Source organism: Syngnathus typhle, linkage group LG6 (assembly GCF_033458585.1).
Source record: "Syngnathus typhle isolate RoL2023-S1 ecotype Sweden linkage group LG6, RoL_Styp_1.0, whole genome shotgun sequence".
Classification (NCBI taxonomy): domain Eukaryota; kingdom Metazoa; phylum Chordata; class Actinopteri; order Syngnathiformes; family Syngnathidae; genus Syngnathus; species Syngnathus typhle.
In genome coordinates, this window is record NC_083743.1 from 1,726,262 (window position 1) to 1,751,820 (window position 25,559).

A 25,559-nucleotide genomic window follows, 5' to 3' on the forward strand; every position below is an offset into this window, starting at 1 on the left:
TGAAGAAGAAATGATCATTAGTGTTCATGTTGCACACCAACTGCCAACGCGTTTGAGCCGTTCCTCATCAGGACTCCCAAACCTAGAGAAACGCATCAACAATGCTATAGGATGATGCAATGACGACTTCAAGATACAGCCGATGTGCACCGTGCCGTACCGACAGACATCTGCATACTGTGCCCGATCCCACTCGCATCCAGGGAGGGAGGGAGGGACGGAGGGAGGAAGGGAGGGATGGGTTGAGTGAGTGAGTGAGTGAGTGAGTGAGTGAGTGAGTGAGTGAGTGAGTGAGTGAGTGAGTGAGTGAGTGAGTGGCTCGCTCGCTCAGTGAGTGGCTCGCTCGCTCGCTCACTCGGTTAGCCTGCCTTCGGCGTGGCGCAAGGACACTTTTCGGCCGCCGGGGGGCGCTTCCTCTCTCCTCCTTCCCCCGGCTAGGGTGGTCTGCTGCAGCCAGGCGGGCGGCGAACTCCGGACGGGGGAGACGAGGTTCACGCAGAGGGAGGAGGCCCAGGATGGCGGTGGCAGCTACGGACATTTTCGGCGCTCGTTACCCGGACGAGTCGTCGGATAGCGAACCGGAGCAAGAACCGGGCACCCCGCAAAAGCTCATCCGGAAAGTGTCCACTTCCGGTCAGATCCGCAGCAAGGTGAGCGCCGCTCGAGTACAAACCGAAGCCCCGTGCCGAAACGCGTCAACGTGTGCGAGCGCTTCGCCTAGGAGCATTCACGCTTCAAATGGTGGGCAGCTTAGCGCGCGTTGCTCCTTGACGTTACGTGGCTGTTTCCGAACGCAGCAAACTCCTCCGTCCCGTCCCATCCCATCCCGGCCCGACCCGTCCCATCCCATCACTCGTGTAGAAAGTCCGCTCGGCTCTGATTCTGCTCGTTCCGGCCACCGGTGTCGCGAAGGGGGATCCCATGCAGCGCTGTTTTAACCCCCTTATATATCCACCTTTGGGCTCCGACAAAAGCGTGCAAACTCGCGATAACACTTGAAATGAGTTAGCAGCCGCCAGGCTAGTCAATCCCATGCAAGTGCAGAGTTTAGCAATTAAGAGACTCGACTGGCGCTCCAGTTGTGTTGGTGGGTGGCGGGCAGCAAATGCAAGAAAATGCCGGAGAAATGAGTCGTAGCGGCCAGCCGGAGGCCCGAAGCACAGCCTCGTCCTTTCCTGCTCCGCTAGCGTCTGGAAGTCCCGACTCCCCACGCTGTAGCAACGTTTGACTTTGCTGAGTGACTCGTCACGTCAAGCGCATTTCCGAGGCTGTCGGGTTCGGCCGGGCGGGGAGAACCTGAGCAAACACATTACGAAATGAGCCAATCAGGGAAGAGTGGACCCGCCGCGCCGCGCCGCGCCGACGCAAAATAGTACTAATAAAACTTGCCCGCACATCACAGATATTAATGACATCGCTCGGCCTTGCTGCAATAGATGTCGAGTGGTCAACATTTAACACACAAAGTAACCCGAGAAAACTTGGACAGACCGACCGCACTGTAGTCCATTTCCATCTGTTGCTGATGGGGAGAAGCAAAATACCTCTTGGAGTCAACGGCAAACACCTTGTTATTTACAATGACCATCCGGAGGCAAGGTGTGTGTGAAACGTCTCGCCCGAGGACATTTGACGGAACGGGCTTCGAACCGCCGCCCTTCTGCTCTACTGCTTGAGCCACCCACCGCTATTGGTGGCAAAGTGCACTTTTGCTTCAGACCAATACCGGACTGGAAAAAAGCCGCTCTTAATTAGCTCTAGCCGGACGGGCCGGTACGATAGCAGTTATGGGACTTCATCGGCGAGGCGTGAACTTGTGACCCACTCGCTGTGCTGCCCCTCAGACGTTGTTGAAGGAAGGAGACTTGATGAAGCAGACCAGTTCCTTCCAGCGTTGGAAGAGAAGATATTTCAAACTGAGGGGAAGAACGCTTTACTACGCCCAGAACGCCAAGGTGAGCGAGAGCAAGTCGGCTGGCCTCCCGAGCATTTGCCGTCGGGTCCTCCCTCCCTCCGTCACGTCACGTCACGTACGCCGTCCGGCCTTTCGCAGTCCATCATCTTTGACGAAGTGGACTTGACGGACGCCAGCGTGGCCGAATCCAGCATCAAGAACGTCAACAACAGCTTCACGGCGAGTCCTGCGGCAAACGTGGCCTTTGAACGAGCTAGGCCGCAGGCTGGCATCCGCTGATCTCACTGCTCGTGCGTGCAGGTGATCACCCCCTGCCGGCGTTTGATCCTGTGTGCAGACAACCGGAAGGAGATGGAGGAGTGGATCTCGGCTTTGCGCAGCGTCCAGAACCGGCAAAACTATGAGGTCAGCTCAGCACGCCTCCCTCTGTCTCCCTTGCCAAAGAACAATTGCTTGACTGACCGCGCGCGAGTGCTCGTCATCCATCCGCTTGTTAGTATTAGCGTGCGTCCTGACCGAGCTCTGTGCCCGAGTTCTGATCGGATCCCTCACAATCAATCATGGGGAAAGACTCTGCCTTTCTGCCATTCTTTCCATTTTGCTAAGTTGCTAGAAAATGTGCCGTCCGCCCTCTCCCCGCTGTCAGAGGTGAGCAGCCCAATCCGTCCCATGCATTTGCCATGCGCGTGTGTTTCAGTCCACCCAGTACAGCATGGAGCACTTCAGCGGAATGCACAACTGGTACGCCTGCTCGCACGCCCGGCCCACCTACTGCAACGTGTGCCGAGAAGCTTTGTCGGGAGTCACCTCGCACGGACTCTCCTGTGAAGGTAGCCGAAATCTCAGGACGAGGACACCGTTGTCCTTTTCTTCTCTCTAAGATTAGGGACGGAAGCTAGCAGCTCACATCCGTCCGTCCAAGCGGGGCCGCCGCCGCCGCCGCTCTTCGCATATGTGCGCCCCTCACTCGCGTGTCCCAACATTTAGCGAGCCGACCTGTGTCACGCTGTTGTCTTCTTCCTGCTGACCGCGTGCGTGCCTGCGACTGCAGTCTGTAGATTTAAGGCTCATAAGCGTTGCGCGGTCCGAGCCACTAACAACTGCAAGTGGACAACGCTGGCATCCATCGGGAGGGACATCTTGGAGGACGAGGACGGGGTAAGGCTTCCGCCGCCGCCGCCGCCACGCCGCCCATCCAAACCGTCCCGCGTGACCGTGTGGGCGGGCCAGGTGTGGATGCCCCACCAGTGGCTGGAGGGGAACCTGCCCGTGTCAGCCAAGTGCAGCGCCTGCGACAAGACCTGCGGCAGCGTCCTCCGCCTGCAAGACTGGCGATGTCTTTGGTGCAAGGCTATGGTAAGGCGAGCGGCCGCCGCCGCCGACGTGGGCCCGCTGCTAACGGGCTGGCTCTTGCGCAGGTGCACTCGGGCTGCCGGGAGCATCTGTCCATCAAGTGTCCGCTGGGCCAGTGCAAAGTGTCTGTCATCCCCCCCACGGCGCTCAACAGCATCGACTCTGACGGTGAGAGGGACCGCTCGCTCTGCGTCGCATGGCAAAGGTCGACTCCTTTTTTTTCCACACGCAAAGCACTCCCAAGAAGCCGTCGTCGTTTGGTTTTCTTAGGTAGCCCGATGTCTCGACAAGAAATGATGTCGTGAAGCCAAAAGGCTCATGCTTGGCCAATAGAAAGATGGGCGTTATTTCTTTTCCCGCGGCGTGATCAAACGAAAGACGCCTCTGGGTGCAAAAATCAAGTTGATCCGGGTTTTGAGCGATGACTGGCTCAGGCATCGAACTTTAGCGGGTGGCCCCCGCTCTTCGGCGAGCGTGCCGTCGCCGGCCAGCCAGGCGCATCTTCACCGTGTGCTGTTGTCCCGCTCGGCCGCAGGCTTCTGGAAAGCATCGTGTCCTCCGACCTGCACCAGTCCGCTCCTGGTCTTTGTTAACTCCAAGAGCGGAGACAACCAGGGCGTCAAGTTCCTGCGACGCTTCAAGCAGCTGCTCAACCCCGCGCAGGTTTTCGATCTGATGAACGGTGGACCTCACTTGGGGTGAGGCGCCGACCCGGGCCGAGCTGGGCCTCGCCGGTGCCTGGCTAACGCCCCGCCGCTTCCGGCCAGGCTGCGTCTCTTCCAGAAGTTCGACACCTTCAGGATCCTGGTGTGCGGAGGCGACGGCAGCGTGGGTTGGGTTCTGTCCGAGATCGACGCGCTCACGTTGCACAAACAGGTGAGTCCGTCGCACGGGCGCGTCCTCGCCGCTCGTGTCCTCATGCCGCCGCCGCCGTGCCCTAGTGCCAGCTGGGGGTTCTGCCCCTGGGAACCGGCAACGACCTGGCCCGCGTTCTGGGCTGGGGCTCCGCCTGCGACGACGACGCTCAACTGCCTCAAATCCTGGAAAAACTGGAGAGGGCCAGCACCAAGATGCTGGACAGGTGATGAAGGCAGCGCGGCGTGGAGCGGAGGACCGGATCTCGTCTGACTTTGCTCGCCCGATTGCGCTCGCAGGTGGAGCGTCATGGTGTACGAGAGCAAGTTCCCACGGCAAGGCTCTACTTCTGAGGCTGAGGACTGCGCTGACGACTTGGAGGTGACGTGACGCGCCGCACGCGCGCGGCACTTTTTGCTAGCGATGTGACAGAAGACTTTGGGTGAGTCCAGGTGCAGCAGATTCTGACTTACGAGGACTCCGTAGCCGTTCACCTCTCCAAGATTCTGACGTCGGACCAGCACTCGGTTGTCATTTCCTCTGCCAAGTAGGCTGCCGCCGACTTGCTGCATGCTTTGGGCTTTGGCCTCGCTCGCTCGCTCGCTCTTGACATGCGCACGCGCAGGGTTCTGTGCGAGACGGTGAAGGACTTTGTGGCGCGTGTGGGCAAGGCCTACGAGAAGAACACAGAGCTCTCACAGGAGTCTGACGTCATGGCCAAGAAGGTAGAGCTGTCGGCCGTTTCCCGCGGGACGGCCTCGACTCGACTCGTTGCTGTGCCTTTGCAGTGCGGGCTCCTGAAGGAGAAGTTGGACCTCCTCCTGCGGACTCTGACCCAGGAGTCCGAGGCGTCCCGTCGGGCCGCCTCTCCTCTTCCTCCGGAAGATGGGGGCCCCTTGGCTTTGGTGTTGCCCTTCCTCTGCGCGCCTCCTGGCCCCTCCCCTGACTCCGCCCCCTGCCCCGCCTTTAAGCCTCGTGAGCAGCTGATGCTTCGGGCCAACAGCCTGAAGAAGGTCATCCGGCAGATCATCGAGCACGCCGAGAAAGGTCAGCTCGGCACCACCCGGACACAACCCCGGCCGGGTCATACCAAAGACTATAAAAATGGGACCCATTTCCTCCCTGCTTGGCACTCAGCATTAAGGCTTGGAATTGGGGGGTTAGAACACCAACTGATTCCCGAGCGCGGCACCCAGCGCGCCCCTCTCCCCCAGGGGATGGATCAAAATCACATGGGGATGGGTTCAATGCAGAGGACAAATTTCACCACACCCAGATGTGTGTGTGAAGATCATTGGGACTTTAACTTTTAACTTGGCTTGAGTTGGCTTCCTTCTTCTTCATCTGCACACAAAACCTTTTTGCATTTTTCCAGCTGTGGACGAGCAGAACGCGCAGACGGCGTCCATCTTCTCGGCACCCGCGGCGCAGGTGGACGGCGGCCCGGCCAAGGACCGAGAGGACAGGGTAGACCGAGAGGACGACGACAACAAGGGGGCGGAGGATGACGCCAAACGGCGGGCGGGTGCGTTTGCCGCCTTGCCCGACGTCTTGGGATATGCCTGTCTGCCGCTCCTCCGCATAGCAACCCTCGCAAAGCGTGCTCGCCGCATTTGGCTGCATAATAGAGACGCTCCTGCGAGCAGTTACTTTTCTTTCACTACCTCGTCACTTGACAATCAAGTGACCAATCTAGTGGCTGTGCGCGCAGCCAGCAAGACGCCGCCGTTGGAGCGGCTGACGAGAAAAGGCAGCCTATCGCTGGGCGGCTCCACGTCACTTCCTCCCCACGCGCCAAGTAGAGACAACGTGCCCATGCTCAACACCAAGATCTTCTATCCCGGTGAGATGCTGGTCATCCCCTCGCGTGCCCGTTCTCCTTGCTTTTCTTCATTCTTGGCTGTGCGCGCGCGCAGGTCTGCAGGCAGGCGCTTCTTCCTCCCTGTCTGACGGTTCCCTCATCAGTCGACTGCTGCTCAACGCCGAGTCGCTTGCGTCCTGCGACCCCGACAACGTGTAAGACGCATTTCCACGCCGTAGCCACGTCATCGTCCCTCTCTTCAAAACATTTTGTCAATCGACACGGTCGTACGTGGTTTGGCGGCAGTCGAGGCTCATTCAAAAGAGCAACGTTGCAATGCTGACCAAAAAGCAGACAAAGGGCGGCCGCTTGCTCGCTCGCTCGCTCGCTCGACCCCACCTCGTCACGTTGCCAGACGAAAGTTGACGCTTGGCCCCTGATTTGGGATGGCAAAGTGTCACGTGGTCATAGTAACAGGAGGAAAAAAGATGGACCAATGAATGGATTCTTGACATGGTTGTTAGCCGGCGCCCTAAGACGTGCTGTGAAATCTGACGCCAGGTCTACTTGGTACTTGGCCTCTAGTGACCAATGGCCCGAATGAACGGGCCTCGTATCTCAAGGCGCCGCCGCTGTTTCTGCAGGGACCGCTACACCGAGAAGTGCGTGATGAACAACTACTTTGGCATCGGTCTGGATGCCAAAATTTCTCTGGACTTCAACAACAAGAGAGACGAACACCCCGAGAAGTGCAGGTGAGAAAGGAAGGCCTGGCGGCCGGCCGGCAGCGGCCGCCAGGCGGTGGGCCATGCCTCTGACGCGTGCGTGTGCAGGAGCCGCACCAAGAACATGATGTGGTACGGCGTACTGGGAACCAAAGAGCTGCTGCACAGAACCTACAAGAACCTGGAGCAGAGAGTTCTGCTGGAGGTGAGACCCCGAGGCTTTGCGTGCACGCCCGACCCGCTGAGCCGGCAACCGATCGCTCGCCCTCCCTCCTGACGGCGTGTACATGCGCAGTGCGACGGGCGGGCCATCCCCCTTCCCAGCCTGCAGGGCATCGCCGTCTTGAACATCCCCAGCTATGCCGGAGGGACCAACTTTTGGGGAGGAACCAAAGAAGACGACGTGAGAAGGCAAACCTATCACTCCTCTTTGCCGGCGGGCCCTTACCTCGTGTGTGTGTGTGTGTTTGTGTGTGCGCGTGTGCGTGCGTGCGTGCGTTGACAGACCTTCACCGCTCCGTCTTTCGATGACAAAATTCTGGAGGTGGTGGCTGTGTTTGGCAGTATGCAGATGGCCGTGTCTAGGGTCATCAACCTGCAACACCACCGCATCGCACAGGTAAGCGCGTGCCTGCTCCTCACGCATAGGCCACGCTCGCAAGGGCCCCCCCCCTTTGCTGCTTTGGAGCGTCCCTTCACGCCGTCCTATAAAGAACCCATGTCTGGCTTTGCCCACGTGTCAGTGTCGCACAGTGAAGATCGCCATCCTGGGGGACGAGGGGGTTCCGGTGCAGGTGGACGGCGAGGCCTGGATCCAGCCTCCGGGCTACATCAAGATTCTCCACAAGAACCGGAGCCAGACGCTGACCAGGGACCGCGTGAGTCCCGCCTGGCCGGCCGGTGGGGGTCGGCTTCCCACGCTCTGACCCTTTTCTGCGGCAGGCTTTTGAGAGCACCTTAAAGTCGTGGCAGGACAAGCAAAAATGCGAATTCCCTCGGGACCCGGCCGCTCCGACGCCACTCGGCAACCACCCCGAGATCCTCACCGAGGAAGAGGCGGCGCTCCTACGAGACTTGGCGCAGGAGGTCGGAGTCCTCATCGGCAGGTGGCCACCGTCGCTTCCCTTTCGGCTGGTTCCGTCACACACATGATGGCGGGCGCGCTTACTGGAATCTTCTGTGTCAGCATCTGTCAGCTAGCACAGAGTCACCGCAGTCTGGAACAGGAACTGGCGCACGCCGTCAACGCCAGCTCCAAGTCCATGGACCGCGTCTACACGCAGACCGGCGCCCTCAGGGTAAGGGTGCAAACGAACTTGTGCCGCTTTGCTCACTATTATCTCGAGCAAGCTGCAACAACAGTTTTTAGCGCGAAATGAAACTCTGGATGTTGGGGAGCTGGACGTTACAAAAAGGGGTTTAGCCAATAAGAGCCAGGTTGATTTTGATCAAATCTGTTGATTTTCGCACATTGTTGATGAGCTGCATTTGAAAAAATGTCTATTTCTGTCCTTTTACTGAGATCCAGCAAAGGACTTGAGACACACAAAATTGATGATTGCTGTCCTGGTTTGGTCCGTAGTATCCGTCCCCCAAAAAGGGGCAAGCGCAGATGTTTGCAAACAGCCTGGTTTGAACAAACAATCGTACGTACTTGTTGACTTTGGGTTGTAAAAATTGGAATTTGATGTCTTCCTTGGCAAATTGGCCCGATCGGGTACATCGCTGGGCCTAAGGCGCTACCAAGGCACCGGTCGCGCATGGATTGATCAATGACAGGAAGGAAAGAATGGGGGTGGCTGCAGCGCACCAATAAGCGCAGCAGCAAGGAGGAGCCGGCTTGAAATCGCCGCCTTGGTGGGAAGAATTCCTTCCATGTCAATCGGACATAACCGATCTGCTTTGACGGAGGACCGCAGAAATGGATTGACTGCGGACGCCGTGGGCAGATTGCACATCTGCCAAGACAACGTGTCTCTGGCCTTGCCTTTAGGCGGCGAGCTGCAGCGCCGTCCTGGCCATGGTGAAGGACGTGAAAGCATTACTCAGCGAAACAGAGCTGCTCCTGGCGGGACAGATCTCCATGGTAACACAAACGCTCCCCTAACCAAGCGTCACCAGATACACAAAGAGTGCACGGTTATGTATGTGCGGCAGGCGTTGGACGTGGCCCAACAGGAGCTGTTGAACAGCGCGCTGAGTCGTGTGCGTCAGCGTCTGGGCGGCCTGGCGGCCGTTCCCTGGCTAAACCTCGACCCGCCGGAGCGACAGGTACTCACCGAGTCCCCCAGCTGAGCATACGCTGGTGACCGAAGCGTCACGCTGCGCTTGTGCGTCCAGGATCCCCTGGCTAAGCCCAGTCGTGGCGCCAAATTTCGCCTGGTCCCCAAGTTTAAGAAGGACAAAAACAACAAAGTCAAAGAGACATGCAGTTCTCTCACTCTGCCAGGTAAGCCCCCCCCTAAGCCCCGAGCTTTTCTCTGGTCTTCTGAGCCGTTTCCGTCAGTTCACCAGTGGGGCACGGAGGAGGTCGGGGCCTGGCTGGACTTCCTGTGCCTGCCGGAGTACAAGGACATCTTCGGGCGACATGACGTGCAAGGTGGCGAGCTCCTGCACCTGGAGCGGCGAGACCTCAAGGTAGGTAGCGCCGGCCAAAGCGGGAGGGAGCGTTTACGCCGTCGCCAGTTGCAACCACGTGTTGACGTGCCGGCAGGACCTGGGCGTGAGCAAGGTGGGCCACGTGAAGAGAATCCTCCAGGGCATCCGAGAGCTGAGCCGTAACAGCAGCGCCAGCGAGGCCTGAGCCCGGCGAGGCCTGAGCCCCGGCGAGGCCTGAGCCCCGGCGAGGCCTGAGCCCAGGCGAGGCCTGAGCCCCGGCGAGGCCTGAGCCCCGGCGAGGCCTGAGCCCCGGCGAGGCCTGAGCCCCGGCGAGGCCTGAGCCCCGTAGCGCCGCCCCAGGCGACCCGCAAATGAGCCTTGGGCTGGAGTGCCTTCAACGCCCATCGACCTGATGTTGGCGCGTGTGCCTTTAGATGTGACTAATTAGCATAAACTTTTATTTCCATTCCCACACTCTTGTCATTATTTATATTTTAGCTTTGCTTTGTTTTCTTTTTTTAAGGCAAAATTGGTGCAAGTTGCAGAGAAGATAAAAAAACATTTTGTAAAAACATTCAAAGGGGGGAAAAAAAGTTGGTGCTTGTGTTATTAAACATCATTTCACACAGTTGTCTATCATTTCTCATCAAATATCTTTCTTTTGTGAAACAAGACAGCAAATGTGCTTACTACATTGCGGAGGAAGGGAGGAGTATTGGGCATAAAAGCTGAATCAAAACTTGTCATTTCGATTAGCTTCATAATGTCTTCTGAATGCTATCCGTAGATTCATTTTGGCAGACAAATGTCGTTCAAGCCCCAAAAGTACTTGAACAAGAATCCTGAGAACAGGTTTTCACAGGCTGTTTTGCAACACAACAAGTTGGCTTCTTCTAACATGACATTGACGCTCCTTAACGTGAATGCAATGCAGATTTCATTCGAGAAGGGAGGGAGGGAGGGAGGGAGGGAGGGAGGGAGGGAGGGAGGGAGGGATGGACTCAGCCTCTACCCACGTAGCTCTTGGAAAATTGTACCTTGGGAGCATTGGCCAAAAGTGAAAAACCATTTGTGTCCCCACGAGACAAAGGTTTTTAATGTCAAATTTTTGATTTGCAGAAGAAATGTCTTTTTACACGTGAAGCCGGGTAGAAAAAAAAAAAAGGAAAACACACCAAGATTTGATCCTCCCAATCACACTAAAGAGAGTGCCGCCACATTGTCCAGCGCGTGCGTCAAGGTCAGCTCTGCATTTTGCCCCCACGACACGTAAAGCCCAGCGATCGGTCGGCGAGCTCGACGGCTCCTTGGAAGTAAGAGCGCCTGACCCGCGCTCGTGCGGTACCTGCGTCAGGATCTGAAGACGTGGACGGCTCTGATGACAAACTGGCGGCAGATGGGACACTCGCTCATCCGCTTGCCGCACTTGCTGCACGTGATCATGTGGCCGCACTCCAGCAGGACGCAGTCGATGGCCGCGTCCATGCAGATGCGACACAGGTTCTGGTCGGACCCCGTGGGACCGCCGCCCTCTGAAAGTATGGAGCCAAACGAGTGACCGGCATCCGAATCATTGGATGGATTTCACAGAAGCCGTTCCGTCTGTTCAGAGTAATTCGCTTGGGTTTTCCATTGAGTTAAGGATCATTTGCATGAGGAAGACATTCTCAGAAGAACCAATGCTGCAGATAGCACAAGTTTCTTCCTCAGTAAAAAATATGAAGAATGATGACCAATCAATGATACCAAAGTGACGCCTCCAAAGCGCACGGACGCGGCGGCGGCAGCGAAGAAAGGGCTGGCTCACCGTCGCTGTTGGCGTGATGGTCCCGGTAGAGTCTGGCCACTCTCTCCATCAGCTCCCACTTCTCGCAGCAGCCTTTGAAGTTGACAAAGTTCCTGGCCAGAATTTCCTTCAGCTGCCGCACACTCAGAGATTCCACCTGGTCTTCGCTCGCCAAGTCCGAGAGCGACGCCCGGCGGCCGGCCGCGTCCTGGACGTCCTCGGGGTCCTCGAAGTCCCATTCCTGAAGGAGAGAGCCAGCCAGCGAGCCAGCCAGCCAGCGAGAGACCCTCAAAAACAACATCAAAATGAAAACCATGTTGCCATCAAGGATCAGACCAAATCTCAAAAACGCTGCTCAAATCCAAAAGAAAGTCGGCAGACCTCGTGTTGGCATTAATCTCAAAAGTGCTTCAAAGTAATAAGTTAGCGTTGCATGATGTCCAACCTGATCCTGGTCCCCGTCCCGCTCCAAGGAATCGGCATCTTCGGAGGCGCTCGCAGGAGTCCCGTCCGCCGGGGTCCGGTCCGCCGGGGCCCGGTCCGCCGGGGCCCGGTCCGCCGGGGTCCGGTCGGGGAGGTCGAGCCCGGGGCTCCGTTGGGTGTCTGGCGATGGAGAGGCCACGGCTGGATCACGCTCGGGGCTTTCGGAGGGCAAGGACTGCTGACTCAGGATCAGTTCCACCAGCTCCTCCTGCACAAGAGCGCCCCCATTGGCCACAAGCGCCACTTTCCACTTTGCACACAAACACCTGTACTGAGAGCCACGAGCACACGGGAGGGAGGTCTTCATTGGCCATTGACTGCCGCCGCCGTCTTACAAAGTTGAAAAAGAAACGCGGCGCCTGCCGCTGTGCTTGGGGACGCTACCTTCTCCCGACAGAGGTGCGTGGCCACGTGGTGCAGGTGCAGGTAGTCTCGCAGCTCTTTGACTTTGAGCTTCATCAGCTCGGCGCGTTGCAGCAGGTTGCCGTAGAAACGCCGGCAGGTGTGACACAGGCGAGGGCGGGGCTCCGACTGGGCGGAGCAGCGGCCGCAGTAGTTCTCTTTGCAGTCGGCGCACACGTGCTGGTGGACGGAGCGCATGCGCCGTTAGCGAAGGACCAATGCTTGCCCGCTCAGCTGGCGATGGCGCGCTCCTTCTCGACGTTTCGGAGCTACGGAGATCGGCCAGTTGACGCGGCCTACCCGAGCGGACTCTGCGGCGTTATTCGCGTCGCTTCAGTTACCTTGGTGGTGGGCGTGTCCAGGCGGCGCCCGCAAGCTTTACAGACGTGTTGTTGCTGTTCACGGGGCGGGGGCGGCTGGCCGCTGAAGGCAGAATTGGTGTAGGAGCGAGGGTGCGGGTCGGCTCCGCCGGCCTCGCTATCCGCCGAGTCCGAGCACGGCCAATGACAACACGATGCCCACATTTCTGGCAACAAACGGTAAAGACAACGTGAGGTCCACAGTTCTGGCAGGCAACAAGGCCAACGTTGGTTGCCTGCGTAAATGAACGCAGAGCAACCGCCGGGGACCGCAGGCAGGCGGGAGGGCAGGCGAGCTGGCAGGAAGGCAGGGCCATCAGAGGGGATACCGCTTACTGATTTGTATTTGGGGACGGGCATAAAGCACAGCTTTGTGGCAAATAGTCGAGATCATCAGTCAGCATCCACTCATGAAAACAACACGGACATGCATGCTGACGTCAAGAGAAACTTCACCTAATTTATTGTTCTTGCGGCTTTCTACAAGACCATGGTCCATGGACCATCTTTGTGACTACACTTTATTGTTGTTGTTTTTTCCAAGCAAAGTTGGGCAAGTCAGTGTCAGCTGGAACTCACGCACTCACTCACTCACGCACGCACGCACTCACTCACTCACTCACTCACTCACTCACTCACTCACTCACACAGGTGGCACAAGTAAGGAAGTTGGGGGGGGGGGTGGACTTGCTTGCACTCCTCATCGACGTTTGCGTTCAACTAAAGACAAACGCAAACTTTGACGGCTTGACGTATGAGGAAGGTGACTTGCTGTCGACGTTTGGGCTGGCTAGTGCGCTTCCGGACTTTCGCCACTTTGGCAACACGAGGCAACTTTCCAACTTTCCACTGGCGACGTCAAGGCCATTTGAACAGGAAAACTTTCTTCTTGTCTTTCGACATTGTGCTCGAACTTTGGAAGAGTTTGTCGTGCGGCGGGTGTGCTAAGCTAAGAGAGCTAGCGACGGGCGGGCGGGTTGGTCTCCAAAACGGCCAAAAGTAGCAAAAGTTGAACGGCAACATTCAAAGGGACAAGAAGAAGAAGAGGCAGAAAGAAGGAGGGAAGCCAGGGAAGTGTTCTCACCTGTCGCCACTTTGGTGACTGCTAGCGACGACGGCTAGCACCTCGAGCCAAACAGGAACAAGGTGGCCGGGGACGTCATCAGGTGCTCGCTCCGCGTCATTGGGTCGCGTGCAGGTGATACGGCACGAAACACAGATAGGCCGATGACGTCACATCCACACGACCTCCTTTGAATACAAGCGCACTTTATTATAGCTTACAAATCAAGTTCTTCGAGGAGAACAAACAAGCGTTCGTGCGAAAGTTTTCAAGCAATGTTATTGTCATACCGACAGAAGCAGAAAACCATTCCCAGCAAAAATGAAAATACATCCGAAAGCAAATGCTTGATACTATACTTTGGTTGATAGCGTTTAAGGTTACTCACGATCAAGTGTGCACAGTACAGTTCACATTTTGACAAATTAGCCTCTGTTGCTCTCCCGTCCGTCATCATTTCAGGGGCGCAAGAGCTTACCTTTGGGCACAAGCGGGTCAAGACGCGACTCCCTGATCCTCTCGGAGCAGGGCTCGCCAGCACTCGAGTCAGACAAAAGGAAATTGTTCTGAGGCCCAATTTACATTGTTTGATGATTCTGTTTATTGCCGTCATTGTCACCAAGAAAAAAAAAAACATTTAAAACAGCCGTTTTATTTCTTTTGTACAGTAAGAGAGTGTCTGCCACATCCAGAACACACGAGACAAGAACCTGAACAACCCGGTCCACAAAAGAAAAGATGCGGGAACCCATTCAGAGTCAGGTCTGGACCACGCGCAGAAACCGAGCCTAGATCGGACAGGACCGGGAGGGGGGTTGGGGGGCCGTAGCGGGTGTGGACCGGGAGGGGGGGGGGGTGGTGGTGGACCAGGAGCAGAAAGCGACAACTTGCGGGGAATGGAAGTAAAACAAGAAGGTGTAATGTGCTGCTTGCTTTTGGGCAACGATTTGGACTTTGCCCTTTCTTCTGGTGGTCCACACACTGACACAATGAAATCTTTTTTCTTTCTGCTTTTCTTTTCTGCTCTTCCGGCGTCCGCTCGCTCGGCCGCCGCAAACGCGTCACTGCTGCAATAGAAGACACACGAGCAGATCAACAACCGACACGACCCGAACGACACGCAGGGCAAACGTTGGAACCGCCCAATGACATCACGTTTACCCAAAATGCATTTCCCGACACAGTGTGACGTTTGTCGAACATTTCAATCAATCGTTTCACGTTAACTGCCGAGAAAACAAAACGGCCGATTGCAGTGGAGGCGGCGTGACGGTCGCCGGGAGGGAAACCAGATGTTGGCAGGGAGAGAGCGGGCGCGCGGCTGTATCACAGTAAACCGAAGCGAGGGGGCGGGTCTCGAGTGTGTGCCAATGCCAAACGCTTCTTCCTAAAACTTGAGCGAGCTGGCCTTTTAATTGTCTTTATTAGTGGCGATTTGACAACGTGCGGCGTCGCCAGCGTGGGCCGACGCCAATCCAAATGAGCTTGGGCAGACGCTGGAGGCATTTGCATGAGCCAATACGTGCATGTCTGACAACACTGGGAATTTCTTAGCCACGGATTTGTCTTCCGGGTAATGGCCGGAGTAAACGCCACTGGCACTGGCCTCAACCTGTAAAAAGGCTTCGTAGAATGTCAGCAGCACAAACGCATCCAAATGGGCCATTCCAATGTCCAAACGGGTGGGGACAGCCTTTTGTTTTTGCTACTTATGCAACAATTCAAGCGGGACGCTTCCGAATGTGGCGACGAGCCGTCGCGGCAACCGTTCCTCAAGCGTTCTGGTGAAAACAAAGCCATATAGTGCAATATTTACATCCTAGCGACGGCTCATTCAGACGGACGCAATGTGGAGAGAAACCGCGCCGTCGGATTAATATGATTGCTATTGTGGCTCACAATGGTGTGCGATGATGGAAAAGTTAAAGCGGAAGAGAGCGCGAGAGAGGGGGTGGCGTCCGCAAAGCTGAGTTTGAGTTGGCGCCCAGAACCAGCCAGAAGCTGCGAGAGCCAGACGGCCCCCACGCAGCCCACCCAGCATACCCCAACCCCTTCAGTCTTGATTTTTTTCCCGGGAAATCACCTCCTCTCGCGGTTTGGCGCCCCCAAAGATGGCGGAGTTGGGGTTGGCCACCTGGTTGAGGGGCTCCGACACCGTCCGAGGCTTCAGCTGGAGGCGCGGCCTCTGGGCGCGCTCCTCTGAGGGGGGACAATAAGAACAACAAATTAATCTGGGTCAGGTGAGAAATCAGCCCCATTCACATCCTTTTGGAAGGGGTTGATCATTTAGAGCCGTCGTTCAACTTTGAGTCCTAATCACGGACGAAAAAGTTGACGTGGCCGTCCGTCAGCGGATCCCACGCACCGTCAGACGGTTCCCTGAAGTCCGTCATTCCTCCGCGAGGCGGCCCCCCGTCTCTGAAGCGGCCCATGGCGCCACCGCCTCCTCCCCGCCTGTCGCCGCCACGTCCGCCTCCTCGAGACCGCCCTCCCGAGTAGTCGTCGTCTCTGAAACCTGAAAGGCAGACGGAGGGCACGCCACTGAGCATTGCGACCAGGCCCACGGGAAAACGAGCGACTCCTTCGCCACACCCGTACGACGAGATTTTCCCAGAGCGCAGGGAGGGCGGCCAGCCATTCTTTTGCAAACGAAACCCTTTCCTAAACCACCACGACGGGCACGATAAAGGGCGGAGATTCAGCGTAAATGCTGTTGGTCCTTGAGCAGTTTGTCCACAGGATGGCGCTCTAGCTCCACTCCCTGCAATACGCAACTCTCTGCCAATGACGGGCGGCGCGGCGCGGGGCGGGACGGCTGCTCTGCTCCACCAATCGCGTAGCATGAATATGCAGACGAGGACCGCGCGGCCGCGTGACTTTCTTTGTCCTGCCATCTGATCGGTCGCACCTCCACCGGGCTGATCCATGAAGTCGTCACGTCCTCCCCGGGGACCGCCTCCTCTGTTACCTCCTTGGCCTGCGGACGACACGGCCGTTTACGAGCCGACGTGGCATGAGCGCACACGGCGAGCGTACCTCGAGAGTCGTCTTTGGGGAAGCCAAAGCCGCTGCCGCCCCCTCGCCCTTGTCTTCGTCCCTCTGCGATGTCCACTCGAAGCGAGCCGGCTTCTAAAGCCTGCGAGGCGGAAGGTGGCAAAGACGGTGATTACACAGCGGCGGCGAAGAACACGGAGGAAGGGAGGAGGGGGTTAGGGAGGGAGGGAGGGCGGACGGTGGACTCACGGCGCCGTCGTACGCCAAGGCCTCCTTCAGAGACTCCAGATCGTCAAACTCCACATAACAGAAACCTGAACGGAGAACAAGTGCAAAGGCTCAAGTTGGGCTCGGCAACTTGCGCGGCACTGCCGACTGGACGCAGGATATGGAGGTTTTTTTTGCGAGGAAAGGGCCACCTTTGAACTTGTCAGTCTCTTTGTCGCGCACCAGTCGGACGCTGCGTATGCTGAGGTCCTTGAACATGTTGTCCAGGTCTCCCTGGACCGTGTTTGGCGGCAGGTTGCCCACGTAGGCGGTGTAGGGCGGCTCTGAGGGAAGCTCCTTCATACGCCGACCTCCGGGGGGGCCGCCGCTGCGGGACCTGAAGGGGGCGGGAAAGCACACTAAGAACATGCTCGCCCAGGCCACAACGGGTGCTGTGCGTGAAAACCCAGCCGCAGCGGAAACCAGTGGTTCACGTCTCAATTTGGCTTTTGTCAGGAAAAGCAGAATGATTGACTTCATCTGAGGAGTAACTTTCTTGTTGATTGACTTCATCTGAGGAGTAACTTTCTTGTTTTGGGCCAGCCTGTTGCTCGTGAGACGCGAAGAAAAACCTCTAGAAAATCATCAACAATTGGTCTCCTCCTTTAAGTCAGCACTGCACGCGTGCGTGCATTCTCAACGGTCTTAGCTGGACAAACTAAGGTGAGAAAAAAATGGGCTCAAACTTGCTATTTTGGATCGAAAGGAGCTGCTGCGACTATCCCATTCAGGGCCGCCAAATCCCATTGCCACAAACACAACCAAAACAAGCGCCAACTAGAGGACCATTTGTGAAAATCCTGATATCTTCATAAATGAGACACTTACAGTCCCTCCTAAAGTTGAATTATTTGTAGCTATCAGTATTTTTGAGAAATGGTACTACGGTTTACATATCTAGAAAAGCTGTGCAGTATGTGAACCAATTTATGAAGCGTAGAGGGGACCTAGATTTGTTTCACATCCTCCTTTTCACTGTGCCCACCTCAACATTTTCTTTTGTTTTGGACTCGTCATTTGTCATGCGGCCAGCCACTGAAAATTGGATGGTGGGCCGCAGTTTGGACACCTCTGTCTAAATGAATTATTTCCGTGGGGAAAATTGATTGGAAATACGTACGTCGAGGGACAAGCTTGGTGACTACAATTGCAAATGAGGGCAGCAGCCTAGCAGGCAATGGAAAACTCGAACGGCTCCAATGTCTCATTACATGCTCACAATAATTCATATCATTTGGAGAAACGCATCGACGTGCAACTGCTGTGGCGTGCGTGCATGCGTGCGTGCGTGGTTCGAGGTAGGCGCGGGGAAGCGAGCAGCCTCCGCCACATTGCGCACAGGCCACGCGGGCCGCCGCCGCTTCGTCGCAAATGTCGGCCGGCCGCTGGGCGCCAGACGCCTGGTTTGTTTGCGGCTTGCCCGTTCGTCAACATGTCAGCTCGTTAGCACGTTAGCTCGTCTGTCCAGTCAGTCAGACAGTAAGCAAGCAAGCAAGCAAGCAAGCAACCCAGGCGAGCGAGCGAGCGAGCGCGGTGTTTCCCTGGCACCTGGCCGAGAGGGCCTAAACAGGACAAGACTCGGGACGGGAAGCGGCGTCGGAAACACCCGGTGGGACGCAGGCGGCGAGACTCTCGCCGACTCACCCTCTGTTGCCCCCGAAGCTGCTGTAGGCCCGGTCCCGATCATCGAAGTCGTAGTCCGCCATTACTGCTGCTGCGTGCGTGGGGAGGGGGAGTTGGGCGGAGGCGGGGCCACAAGGAGGCCCTTGACGTCACTTCAGGAAAGCCTTTAGCTGCCCGCGGCCCGCCTGACCGCGACAGCAACATTGGATTGAAAACTAACTTCCTTTTGTCTGCTAAAATGTTCACAAATCGAGAGGGATCCCACGGAAGACAAATATTCTCGTTTGCATCATTCTCTGAAGGGGGATCAAGAAAGAAAAAGTTATTTTACATTGCTATGAAGTCATTCTTATGTTGGACAAATAAACATCATAAATCTAAAAAAAGGCACCATAAAACCATTTCCATCAGATGTTTAATGTTTGCTGTTTGCTTTGTGTCTTTTGTTCTCTATCTGCAATAAATATTAATACTGTTACTTTGTTGTGCAATTACTGTACTGTTGTGAAAGATCATACTTGTGTTTTGTACTGGTTTGTGCTGTTGCTATGGAAATTGAAAGAAAGAAAAACACCCAAGTACGACACGTTTGTTGAAAAAACTGGCAGAAAAATGGAGGAGAAGATAAGTAGATGTTGCAAATCATTGTGCATGCAGAAAAGTTGCCAATTGCCACTTTGTGTACCTTTTCCCATCCATCCAGGTCATATACTAATTCTCAGGGCATTGACCCAATCTCAACAGAGCAGTCCAGTAGCGATTTATTGTAAAGAGACCAAAGCAAACCTCGAGACAAGTTTGTGGAAGGCATTACCTCACAGTTATGTCGGAAATGTTTGCTCTCCTCGTCTTTCTATCAGTCCCAGAGGCGTAGCCAAGCCGGGGCGAGCCGGAGCAGGTGCCCCGGTCAGGACTCTGAGCTTCGAATCGAGCTTTTTCGAATCTTCATTTTCATGCCGTTTTTTTCCTTTCGGTCTTGCGCGAATGTGCATGCGCTATTCTATGTGCCCGATGTTATCCATTCACCGTTTGCCTCCCGGACCCGGATGTTGTTTTAGCGATCAGCGAACGGCGTGGGTGATGTTCGATTTTTTTTCCTGTGAACGCGCGCCCCTACTGGAAGAATTCCTGGCTACGCCTCTGATCAGTCCCTTAGCAAAGTCGACGACAGCGCGCTAGAGGAACAAAATGGCACATCTATGAACGGAAAGGTGGCTTCACCTGACTGTAATGTTTGGAGTGATGGATGGAGCAGCTCTATGGCCTCTCATTCGGAGAAAAGTGACAGTAATGTGTGCGGTGAATATTATCATCAGCAGCAGCAGCAGCAGCACCACCACCACCACGCCAATTCCAATCCAAAGCACAATCTTTTATTTGTCAGTCCAACTCGGCCGAGTCGGCCGCGTCCGTCTTGATTCCAAGCCAATAAGTTAGAGGAGGTGGCGGCGGCGTTCGAGCCATCTACCAGACCTCGCAGCGCCCGCCGCTGTTCATGGGGGTTCCCGCAGGGCACCGGAAATGGCGGACAAAGTCGGCCGAGTTGCTGAGCGTGCCGATGACGCGGTAGCGAGGCGGACTGTGCGGATCGGTCACCAAGCCCTCGTGAGCGCTCTCGGGCGTCCGGACGGAGCACCACACCTGCAAAGGCGAGTCTGCGTGAAAGGCCCGCTGCTTCCCGCCGCTAGCTCGTCTCTTTTCATTTCCCACCTGCGCAAAACCCACGAAGAAGAGCTGCTCGTTGGTCAGGTTGAGCGCGGGTAGTCTCTTCTCCTCACCGTTCTTGCTCACCCACATCTGATAGGCCTGAACACAGACAGCAGCGACAACGGCGTTGGCAGGGGGGGGCCTAGGGTTAAGGCTCTCCGGGCCCACTTTTCTGCGTCCGACGGGAATGGCCCATTTTCACGCAGCAAGAGGAATGCACCGGCATTTGAAAGAGCCCAAACGACAGGAGAAGCTCGCTCTCCTCTTCAATTCAATTCAGAGGATGGCCAAAAGGCAAAGGAAACAAATCACGCCGTGCCGTGCCGTCCCGTCCCGTACCGTCCCAGCGACGGAGCTTTGTGCTTTTGTTTCCGATCCCTGGCTGAGAAAATAAAATAGGTTTTTAAAAGAGAAGTTAAAATGGGAAAGTTTGGAAATAGTCTAAATTGGACACGTAGGCGGGCTCTGCCGACCCACGTAGGCGGGCTCTGCCGACCCACCTAGGCGGGCTCTGCTCCGCCACCGAAAAGCAGTGTGTGAAGACTGGATGCGCGTGCGTGGGAACTCACGTCGTATGCGGCCTTGAGGCCTCCGTTGTCTGCGATGTTTTCTCCGAGCGTCTGCTTGCCGTTGACGCGCTCCGAGTTGACGGCGTATCGGTTGTACTGCTCCACCATGCACTCTGTCCTCTGGCGGAAAGCGTCCACCGACGAGTTTTGCCACCACGGCTTGAGGTTGCCCTCCTTGTCGTACTCGCGCCCTGCGCACAGGCGCGGTCGGCCCGGGTCAGCCACGTCGTTCGGCACCCGTGGTGTCGCCGCCGCCGCTCACCTTGGTCGTCGAAGGCGTGCGTCAGCTCGTGACCCATCACCACCCCGATGCGGCCAAAGTTCAGCGCCCTTTGGTACAAAGACACCAGGACTAGCAAAAGTTGCATTTGCGCCGCGGGACAAAGGCGCGCACGGAGCGGCACTGACTTGGGATGGTCACGGGCGTAGAAAGGAGCTTGGAGGATTCCGGCGGGAAAGACGATTCCGTTCTTGGTGGGCATGTAGTAGGCGTTGACCGTGGGCGGAGTCATGCTCCACCTGCAAAGACACACCCACCAGCGGCGCGAGGCCACGTTACCGCGGATGTGCAGTTGGCTAATTTATGAAGGCGAGATGAGACTTGGCTCTGGCCGGGTGTGGTGCGGTGAGGTGCGGTGAGGTGAGGTGCGGTGCGGTGCAGTGCGGTGAGGTGAGGTGCGGTGCGCTGCGGTGAGGTGCAATGAGGTATCGTCTGACTGGTCTTTGTTGGGAGTTTTTCTCAGTTGGTCAGCCATGACTCTTGAAGAGAAGTTGTAGAAGTTCAACATGTTCTGGAAGAAACTTTCTTCGGACACGTCGTACTGCAACACAGACACACAAAGAACTGGTTGATAGCCATTTTCAACCTGAACAGGGCAGGGCAGGGCATAGAATGGCTGCCAAGTTAAAGTGCCACTGCGGGGCACAATTCCCGCTGCTCTTTTTCTTTCTTCTCCAGTCCACTCCGTGCAATGCCCCACGTGAAAGACAAACTCACCCCGTCGTAAACCTCGTCCAGTTCCTTGGCGTCCATGATGAATTCGGGGAAGCCGATCATGTCGTAGATAGAATCTGCCTAATGACACGTCGACATGATGCGCATCACCGCGCTGGCTCTGTCAGTGCGTGTGTGCGCGCATGCCTGCGTGCGTGCGTGCGACCTTCTCTTTAGCGGCTTGCTTGGTGTGGGCGTCCATCCAGCTGAGGCGGTCCAAAGCTCGTTTGAACGCGGCTCGAATCTCGTCAATCATCTCCTCGGCCTGCCAAAAGCACAAGGCGCAGTTAAAAATGCAAGGCGGGGCGGAGCAGGTGGAGTGGGGAAGGGCAGGGCAAGGCAGGGCAGGGCAGGGCAGGGCAGGGCAGGGCAGGGCAGGGCAGGGCAGGGCAGGGCAGGGCAGGGCAGGGCCTTGGCCAAGGCCAAGGCCAAGGCCAAGGCCAAGGCCAAGGCCAAGATCAGGACCTCCTTGCACTCCTTGTCAAGCAGTTACGGAGAAACACCAAACAAAAAGCCACCCATGTTCTGACAAGGTTTTGGAATGCAACTTTGTACATCCTGTCCAAGGACGGAATTGAAAATGGGTTTTTCCGGTTGAGATGTTCTGAGCCCACTCTGGTCAATTGGCTTCCACGCTGCGCAAAACGCCCGGAATTCAGATCACGAGTGACTTTGTTTGTCTGACAAGAGCTAAAGCAGCGGGACTCACAATGTCTTTGCTGTGCTTGTCGAAAGTGGCCTTGACAAAGAGGGCCCCCAGCGCGAAGCCCAGCGTGTCGTCCGTGTTCCCGATGCACGTCTGCCAGCGCGGCGTGCACGACTGCGTGGCACAAACCAACCAGTCATCCTCAAAGTGCTAGTAAGCCTGCTTCAAAAGTACACCTGAGCTCTGCTCAGCTAGCTAGTTAGCGCGTGTGTGCGCGCGTGCGGCAGACAGAGTACCTTCTTGGTGCCGTAGAGACTTTCCAGTAGTTTATCCTGAGCGTTCTCAAAACGTTGATCCAGACTGGACACGCTCTTCTGAACCAACGTCCACATCATGTAGTTGTTCAACAAACTACACACAGACAAAGTGGAGCGTTAACGTGCTCGAGGTCAGTGGTCGACCATGGCAGCGCCTCACCTGCGCTCCGTCCTGTTGATGAGCTGTGAGACTTGTTGCAGGTATTCTCGCGCATAGACCACCACGGGCTCGCTGTCGTTGAGTTCCAGTGGCGACAAACACGACGACAGCAAGTCCAGCCAGTCCACGGCCGGAGCCAGTGTCTGCGCGCACGCACGCACACACGCACACACGCACACGTGATTTGGACCATCCTCGCTCACCCTTGGGCTTGCTCTCTCACATCGGTGTCATCACATTCTCACCGTCCCCACCCCCCCCGGCTCTGGAAGAGGGCTGTTAGCAACTGCGCCTAACAACGGTTGCCGCGGCGACACCGTCCGTCTGAGCCGCAAACAAAAGGAACGAGGCCCCCGACGGCTCCAAAGCAAAGCTTGACTGCTCAGAGAAGGCCCATCTCATCTGAGTTTGCTCCCCAACTCGTGGCCGAGCCCATGGCCGAGCCCGTGGTGCAAAAGTCCAAACGGGCTCCTCCGGCTCGCTTTGAGGGCATTTCCTCTTTTCCGCTCGGCCTCCTCACCTGAAGCTCGGCGATGGTGACCTTGTGGTAGATCTTCTCCTCGTCTCGCCGCTGGTCCTGCGGCACGGTGATGTTGGCCAGCTGCGTCTCCAAATCCACAATCTGCCGCATCTGCTCCAGCGCCGACGCCGGCGAGCCCCCAAGCAGGGTGCCCAACTCCACCATGTACTCCAAGTACGCCTGCAGCACCTGCCAACAGCCACGGCGGGCGGGCGCTCACTACAGCGGCCAAAAGTCTGGGCCCCACCTGGCTCACCTTGCCGTTGGCCGTCTTGTTGAGATAGTAGTCCCGGGACGGCAGGAAGAGCCCCGATTGGTCCACCTGCGGGTGAGGAACCAAAGCCGGTGTGACACGGCTTCTCGTGGTCCACGACGGCAGCTCTTTCTTACCAGGATGACGTTACTGTTGGAGTTCTTGGGGTCGGTGCTGACGGCCACGCTGAAGAAGGGCTGCGCCCGGTACGGCCCCGACACCACCTTCAGCACTTCCATGAAGTTGTCCTTGTCCCACACGCCCGTCAGTTTCCAGCCCCCCACCTGCGCGCACGTCGGTTGAATGCGGCCGTTCACGCGCTGCGGCCGTGCACGCGCTGGCGGTCGCACCTACCCTGGCGATGAGGTCGACGAGCGGCTGGGCGCCCAACTCCTGGATCTTCTGCGTGTTGAGGCAAGACAGGTAGTAGGACTGCGTCTTCTTCTCGGCCTCGCTGCTGCCGTTGAAGGTGCCGTTCTCTGAGAGCCAAAGCAGCCGTCAAGAAGACATTTCTAGCCGGGAAGCCTTGCGTTTTGCTTGCTCACCCAGCAGGTGTTTGAGGAGGGCCTGGTTCTGCTCCCAGATGCTGTTGAAGGTTGACCAGCGCGAACGGCCGTCTGGAAGCGGATTCTTGCGCATCCAGCCGCCGCAGGCAAACCGGTAGAAGTCGTGGCAGGGGTCGGCGCCGCGGTCCATGGCCTCCGCCATCTGGCCGGCCACCTTCACGCACGCCTCCGTCAGACACAGGTCGCTGACGCCAACTGGATGATCAGAGGGAAGGTCCACGTCGTGAAAAAGAACGGCCCGACCTTCCTACCCGGTTTAAGTATGCGCTTTATCCCCCCGACCGAGAAGGACAAAATGCAGGCTGTCTTAAGGGTTCATTGGTATGCAATTAAATGGGTCGCTCCACTTGCCGGGTCACTCACCTGACCCGAAGGCCAGTCCGAGGACCAGCAAGCAAGCCGCGAGAGCCAGCAGACTGAGAAGAAGCATGCTGCCCAGCAGAAGCTCCATCCTAGTTCTTGTGCCCAGGAGCTCTGTGCTGGTTTTGGTGAAGCCCACCTGAGGGAGGGGGACACGCAAAAAAGGCATCAGCCAGGTAGCTGCGCGGCGCCGTGGCGTTCGCTGAGCTACCGAGCTACCTCCAGTCTGTCGGGAGAGGAGACCTCGGCCGCCGCGTCCGACGCTTCGTCCTCTTCCAGCGTGGCTCGCTTGTAGCTGGACATCTGCGCCGCAGAAAGACAAAAGAAAGATTGAAGGTCGCTGTACGCACGGCGGCCGGTTGCTCGTTTTGGCCACGGGAACACCATTTCAAAGCTACTCGGGTGTCTTTTTCGTTGGGACGCGTCACGTCGTACCAGGTGGCGTGCGATTCAAAATTGTTTTGATGATGCCGCCTGAACACTTGAAGAACAGCAATACAAACAAATCCTCAAATGCGCACAATAGATGAATGTGCACGTGATGCTATGCAAATATATAGCGGCTGCTGCTGCCTCTGCTGCTGCTGCTGATGATGACAATGTCAGCGCTGCTCTCTTGTTTTGTTTTCAGGGAAGTTGGGTGGGCATCTTAAGACAGGAAGCTGGAGAGCTGCAGACAGGAAACTCAAAGGCCTGATCCCAAACACACACATCTCACTAATCAAACACACGCCAGACTAAACAAATAATGCTAATAAACTGTCAGCTAAACTAAGATGACTGACAGCTTCGGGGTGTGGCCCTCCCATCACTCTCTCTCTCACAGTAAGCTAATAAACTGGCAGTTAAATTAAGATGATTGACAGCCGCAGGGCGTGCCCCCTCCTCCATACACACATTTATTTCCTGTCCTCAAGCAGTTCAGAACCTTGGTGTGGACCCCAAGTCAAACCCCAAAACCCCACACGTTAGCCTGCCAGCACGCCTGGCAAAGTCAACTGTTGGTGGCATGGTGGGGAAAAAAAACCCTGTTGGTGGCATGACGTCATCCCAGACCTCGCAAGTCGAGCCCGGAGTGCTCGTTGCTATGGTGAGGGCTCGGTGACGTCACATCTCGAAGCCTTTCTGCACTTGTTTCGCAGGCGCCTTGCATGACGTCACGCGTTGGCGTGATGATTGACAGCTTGTCTACCAGCGAGCGGACGTGTCTGCGCGCGGGCACGCGTATACTCACAGTGTTGCG

At 56.6% G+C, this 25,559-nt stretch overlaps 4 protein-coding genes across 8 annotated transcripts in view; 1 reads left to right on the plus strand and 3 right to left on the minus strand.

The window, feature by feature from the left end:
• The first annotated feature begins 365 nt into the window (after positions 1-365).
• Positions 366-9,875, plus strand: LOC133156141 (diacylglycerol kinase delta-like). Of its 2 annotated transcripts, XM_061281933.1 has the most exons (30): positions 366-650; positions 1,845-1,955; positions 2,054-2,134; positions 2,216-2,320; positions 2,613-2,745; positions 2,967-3,073; positions 3,146-3,271; positions 3,334-3,436; positions 3,804-3,966; positions 4,036-4,144; positions 4,210-4,349; positions 4,423-4,504; positions 4,576-4,670; positions 4,749-4,848; positions 4,912-5,170; positions 5,499-5,648; positions 5,808-5,966; positions 6,040-6,139; positions 6,569-6,679; positions 6,758-6,854; positions 6,945-7,052; positions 7,155-7,268; positions 7,393-7,527; positions 7,592-7,755; positions 7,836-7,947; positions 8,643-8,735; positions 8,807-8,920; positions 8,990-9,098; positions 9,156-9,286; positions 9,363-9,875. In XM_061281933.1, the coding sequence occupies exons 1-30, from the start codon at positions 516-518 to the stop codon at positions 9,450-9,452; spliced, it is 3,636 nt and encodes a 1,211-aa protein (XP_061137917.1). In that variant the 5' UTR covers positions 366-515; the 3' UTR covers positions 9,453-9,875. The 2 variants fall into 2 exon arrangements, with proteins under 2 accessions (XP_061137917.1, XP_061137918.1); XM_061281934.1 differs by lacking the exons at positions 366-650; positions 1,845-1,955 and having other exon boundaries at positions 2,098-2,134; positions 2,903-3,073.
• Positions 9,876-10,315: 440 nt separating this feature from the next.
• On the minus strand, positions 10,316-13,522 carry rffl (ring finger and FYVE-like domain containing E3 ubiquitin protein ligase). Of its 2 annotated transcripts, none has more exons than XM_061280550.1 (6): positions 13,362-13,522; positions 12,260-12,444; positions 11,901-12,098; positions 11,479-11,724; positions 11,055-11,320; positions 10,316-10,779 (listed from the first exon to the last, which is right to left on the minus strand). In XM_061280550.1, the coding sequence occupies exons 2-6, from the start codon at positions 12,440-12,442 to the stop codon at positions 10,380-10,382; spliced, it is 1,293 nt and encodes a 430-aa protein (XP_061136534.1). In that variant the 5' UTR covers positions 12,443-12,444; positions 13,362-13,522; the 3' UTR covers positions 10,316-10,379. The 2 variants fall into 2 exon arrangements, with proteins under 2 accessions (XP_061136534.1, XP_061136535.1); XM_061280551.1 differs by having other exon boundaries at positions 10,453-10,779; positions 11,055-11,274.
• A 395-nt stretch (positions 13,523-13,917) lies between these two features.
• eif4h (eukaryotic translation initiation factor 4h) lies at positions 13,918-18,396 on the minus strand. 2 transcript variants are annotated; one of them, XM_061280552.1, is made up of 8 exons: positions 18,246-18,396; positions 16,754-16,938; positions 16,584-16,648; positions 16,377-16,476; positions 16,249-16,317; positions 15,706-15,855; positions 15,424-15,539; positions 13,918-14,407 (listed from the first exon to the last, which is right to left on the minus strand). In XM_061280552.1, the coding sequence occupies exons 1-8, from the start codon at positions 18,305-18,307 to the stop codon at positions 14,402-14,404; spliced, it is 753 nt and encodes a 250-aa protein (XP_061136536.1). In that variant the 5' UTR covers positions 18,308-18,396; the 3' UTR covers positions 13,918-14,401. The 2 variants fall into 2 exon arrangements, with proteins under 2 accessions (XP_061136536.1, XP_061136537.1); XM_061280553.1 differs by lacking the exon at positions 16,249-16,317.
• A 1,179-nt stretch (positions 18,397-19,575) lies between these two features.
• The window catches only part of ece2b (endothelin converting enzyme 2b), a 6,296-nt gene continuing 312 nt past the window's right edge, over positions 19,576-25,559 (minus strand). Inside the window, exons 1-19 of one of the 2 annotated variants that reach the window (XM_061280547.1) lie at positions 25,551-25,559; positions 24,536-24,619; positions 24,320-24,455; positions 23,936-24,151; positions 23,745-23,869; positions 23,528-23,674; positions 23,394-23,459; positions 23,138-23,326; positions 22,618-22,760; positions 22,437-22,551; positions 22,204-22,314; positions 21,661-21,759; positions 21,498-21,575; positions 21,218-21,321; positions 20,909-21,019; positions 20,763-20,830; positions 20,501-20,691; positions 19,935-20,030; positions 19,576-19,865 (exon numbers count right to left, since the gene is read on the minus strand). The exon at positions 25,551-25,559 is cut by the window's right edge and continues 309 nt beyond it. In XM_061280547.1, coding sequence (XP_061136531.1) covers positions 19,689-19,865; positions 19,935-20,030; positions 20,501-20,691; positions 20,763-20,830; positions 20,909-21,019; positions 21,218-21,321; positions 21,498-21,575; positions 21,661-21,759; positions 22,204-22,314; positions 22,437-22,551; positions 22,618-22,760; positions 23,138-23,326; positions 23,394-23,459; positions 23,528-23,674; positions 23,745-23,869; positions 23,936-24,151; positions 24,320-24,455; positions 24,536-24,619; positions 25,551-25,559 — 2,265 coding nt within the window. In that variant the 3' untranslated portion in view covers positions 19,576-19,688. Of the gene's footprint in view, positions 19,866-19,934; positions 20,031-20,050; positions 20,314-20,500; positions 20,692-20,762; positions 20,831-20,908; positions 21,020-21,217; positions 21,322-21,497; positions 21,576-21,660; positions 21,760-22,203; positions 22,315-22,436; positions 22,552-22,617; positions 22,761-23,137; positions 23,327-23,393; positions 23,460-23,527; positions 23,675-23,744; positions 23,870-23,935; positions 24,152-24,319; positions 24,456-24,535; positions 24,620-25,550 lie in introns of those variants that run through there. The other variant, XM_061280549.1, reaches the window with a different exon arrangement.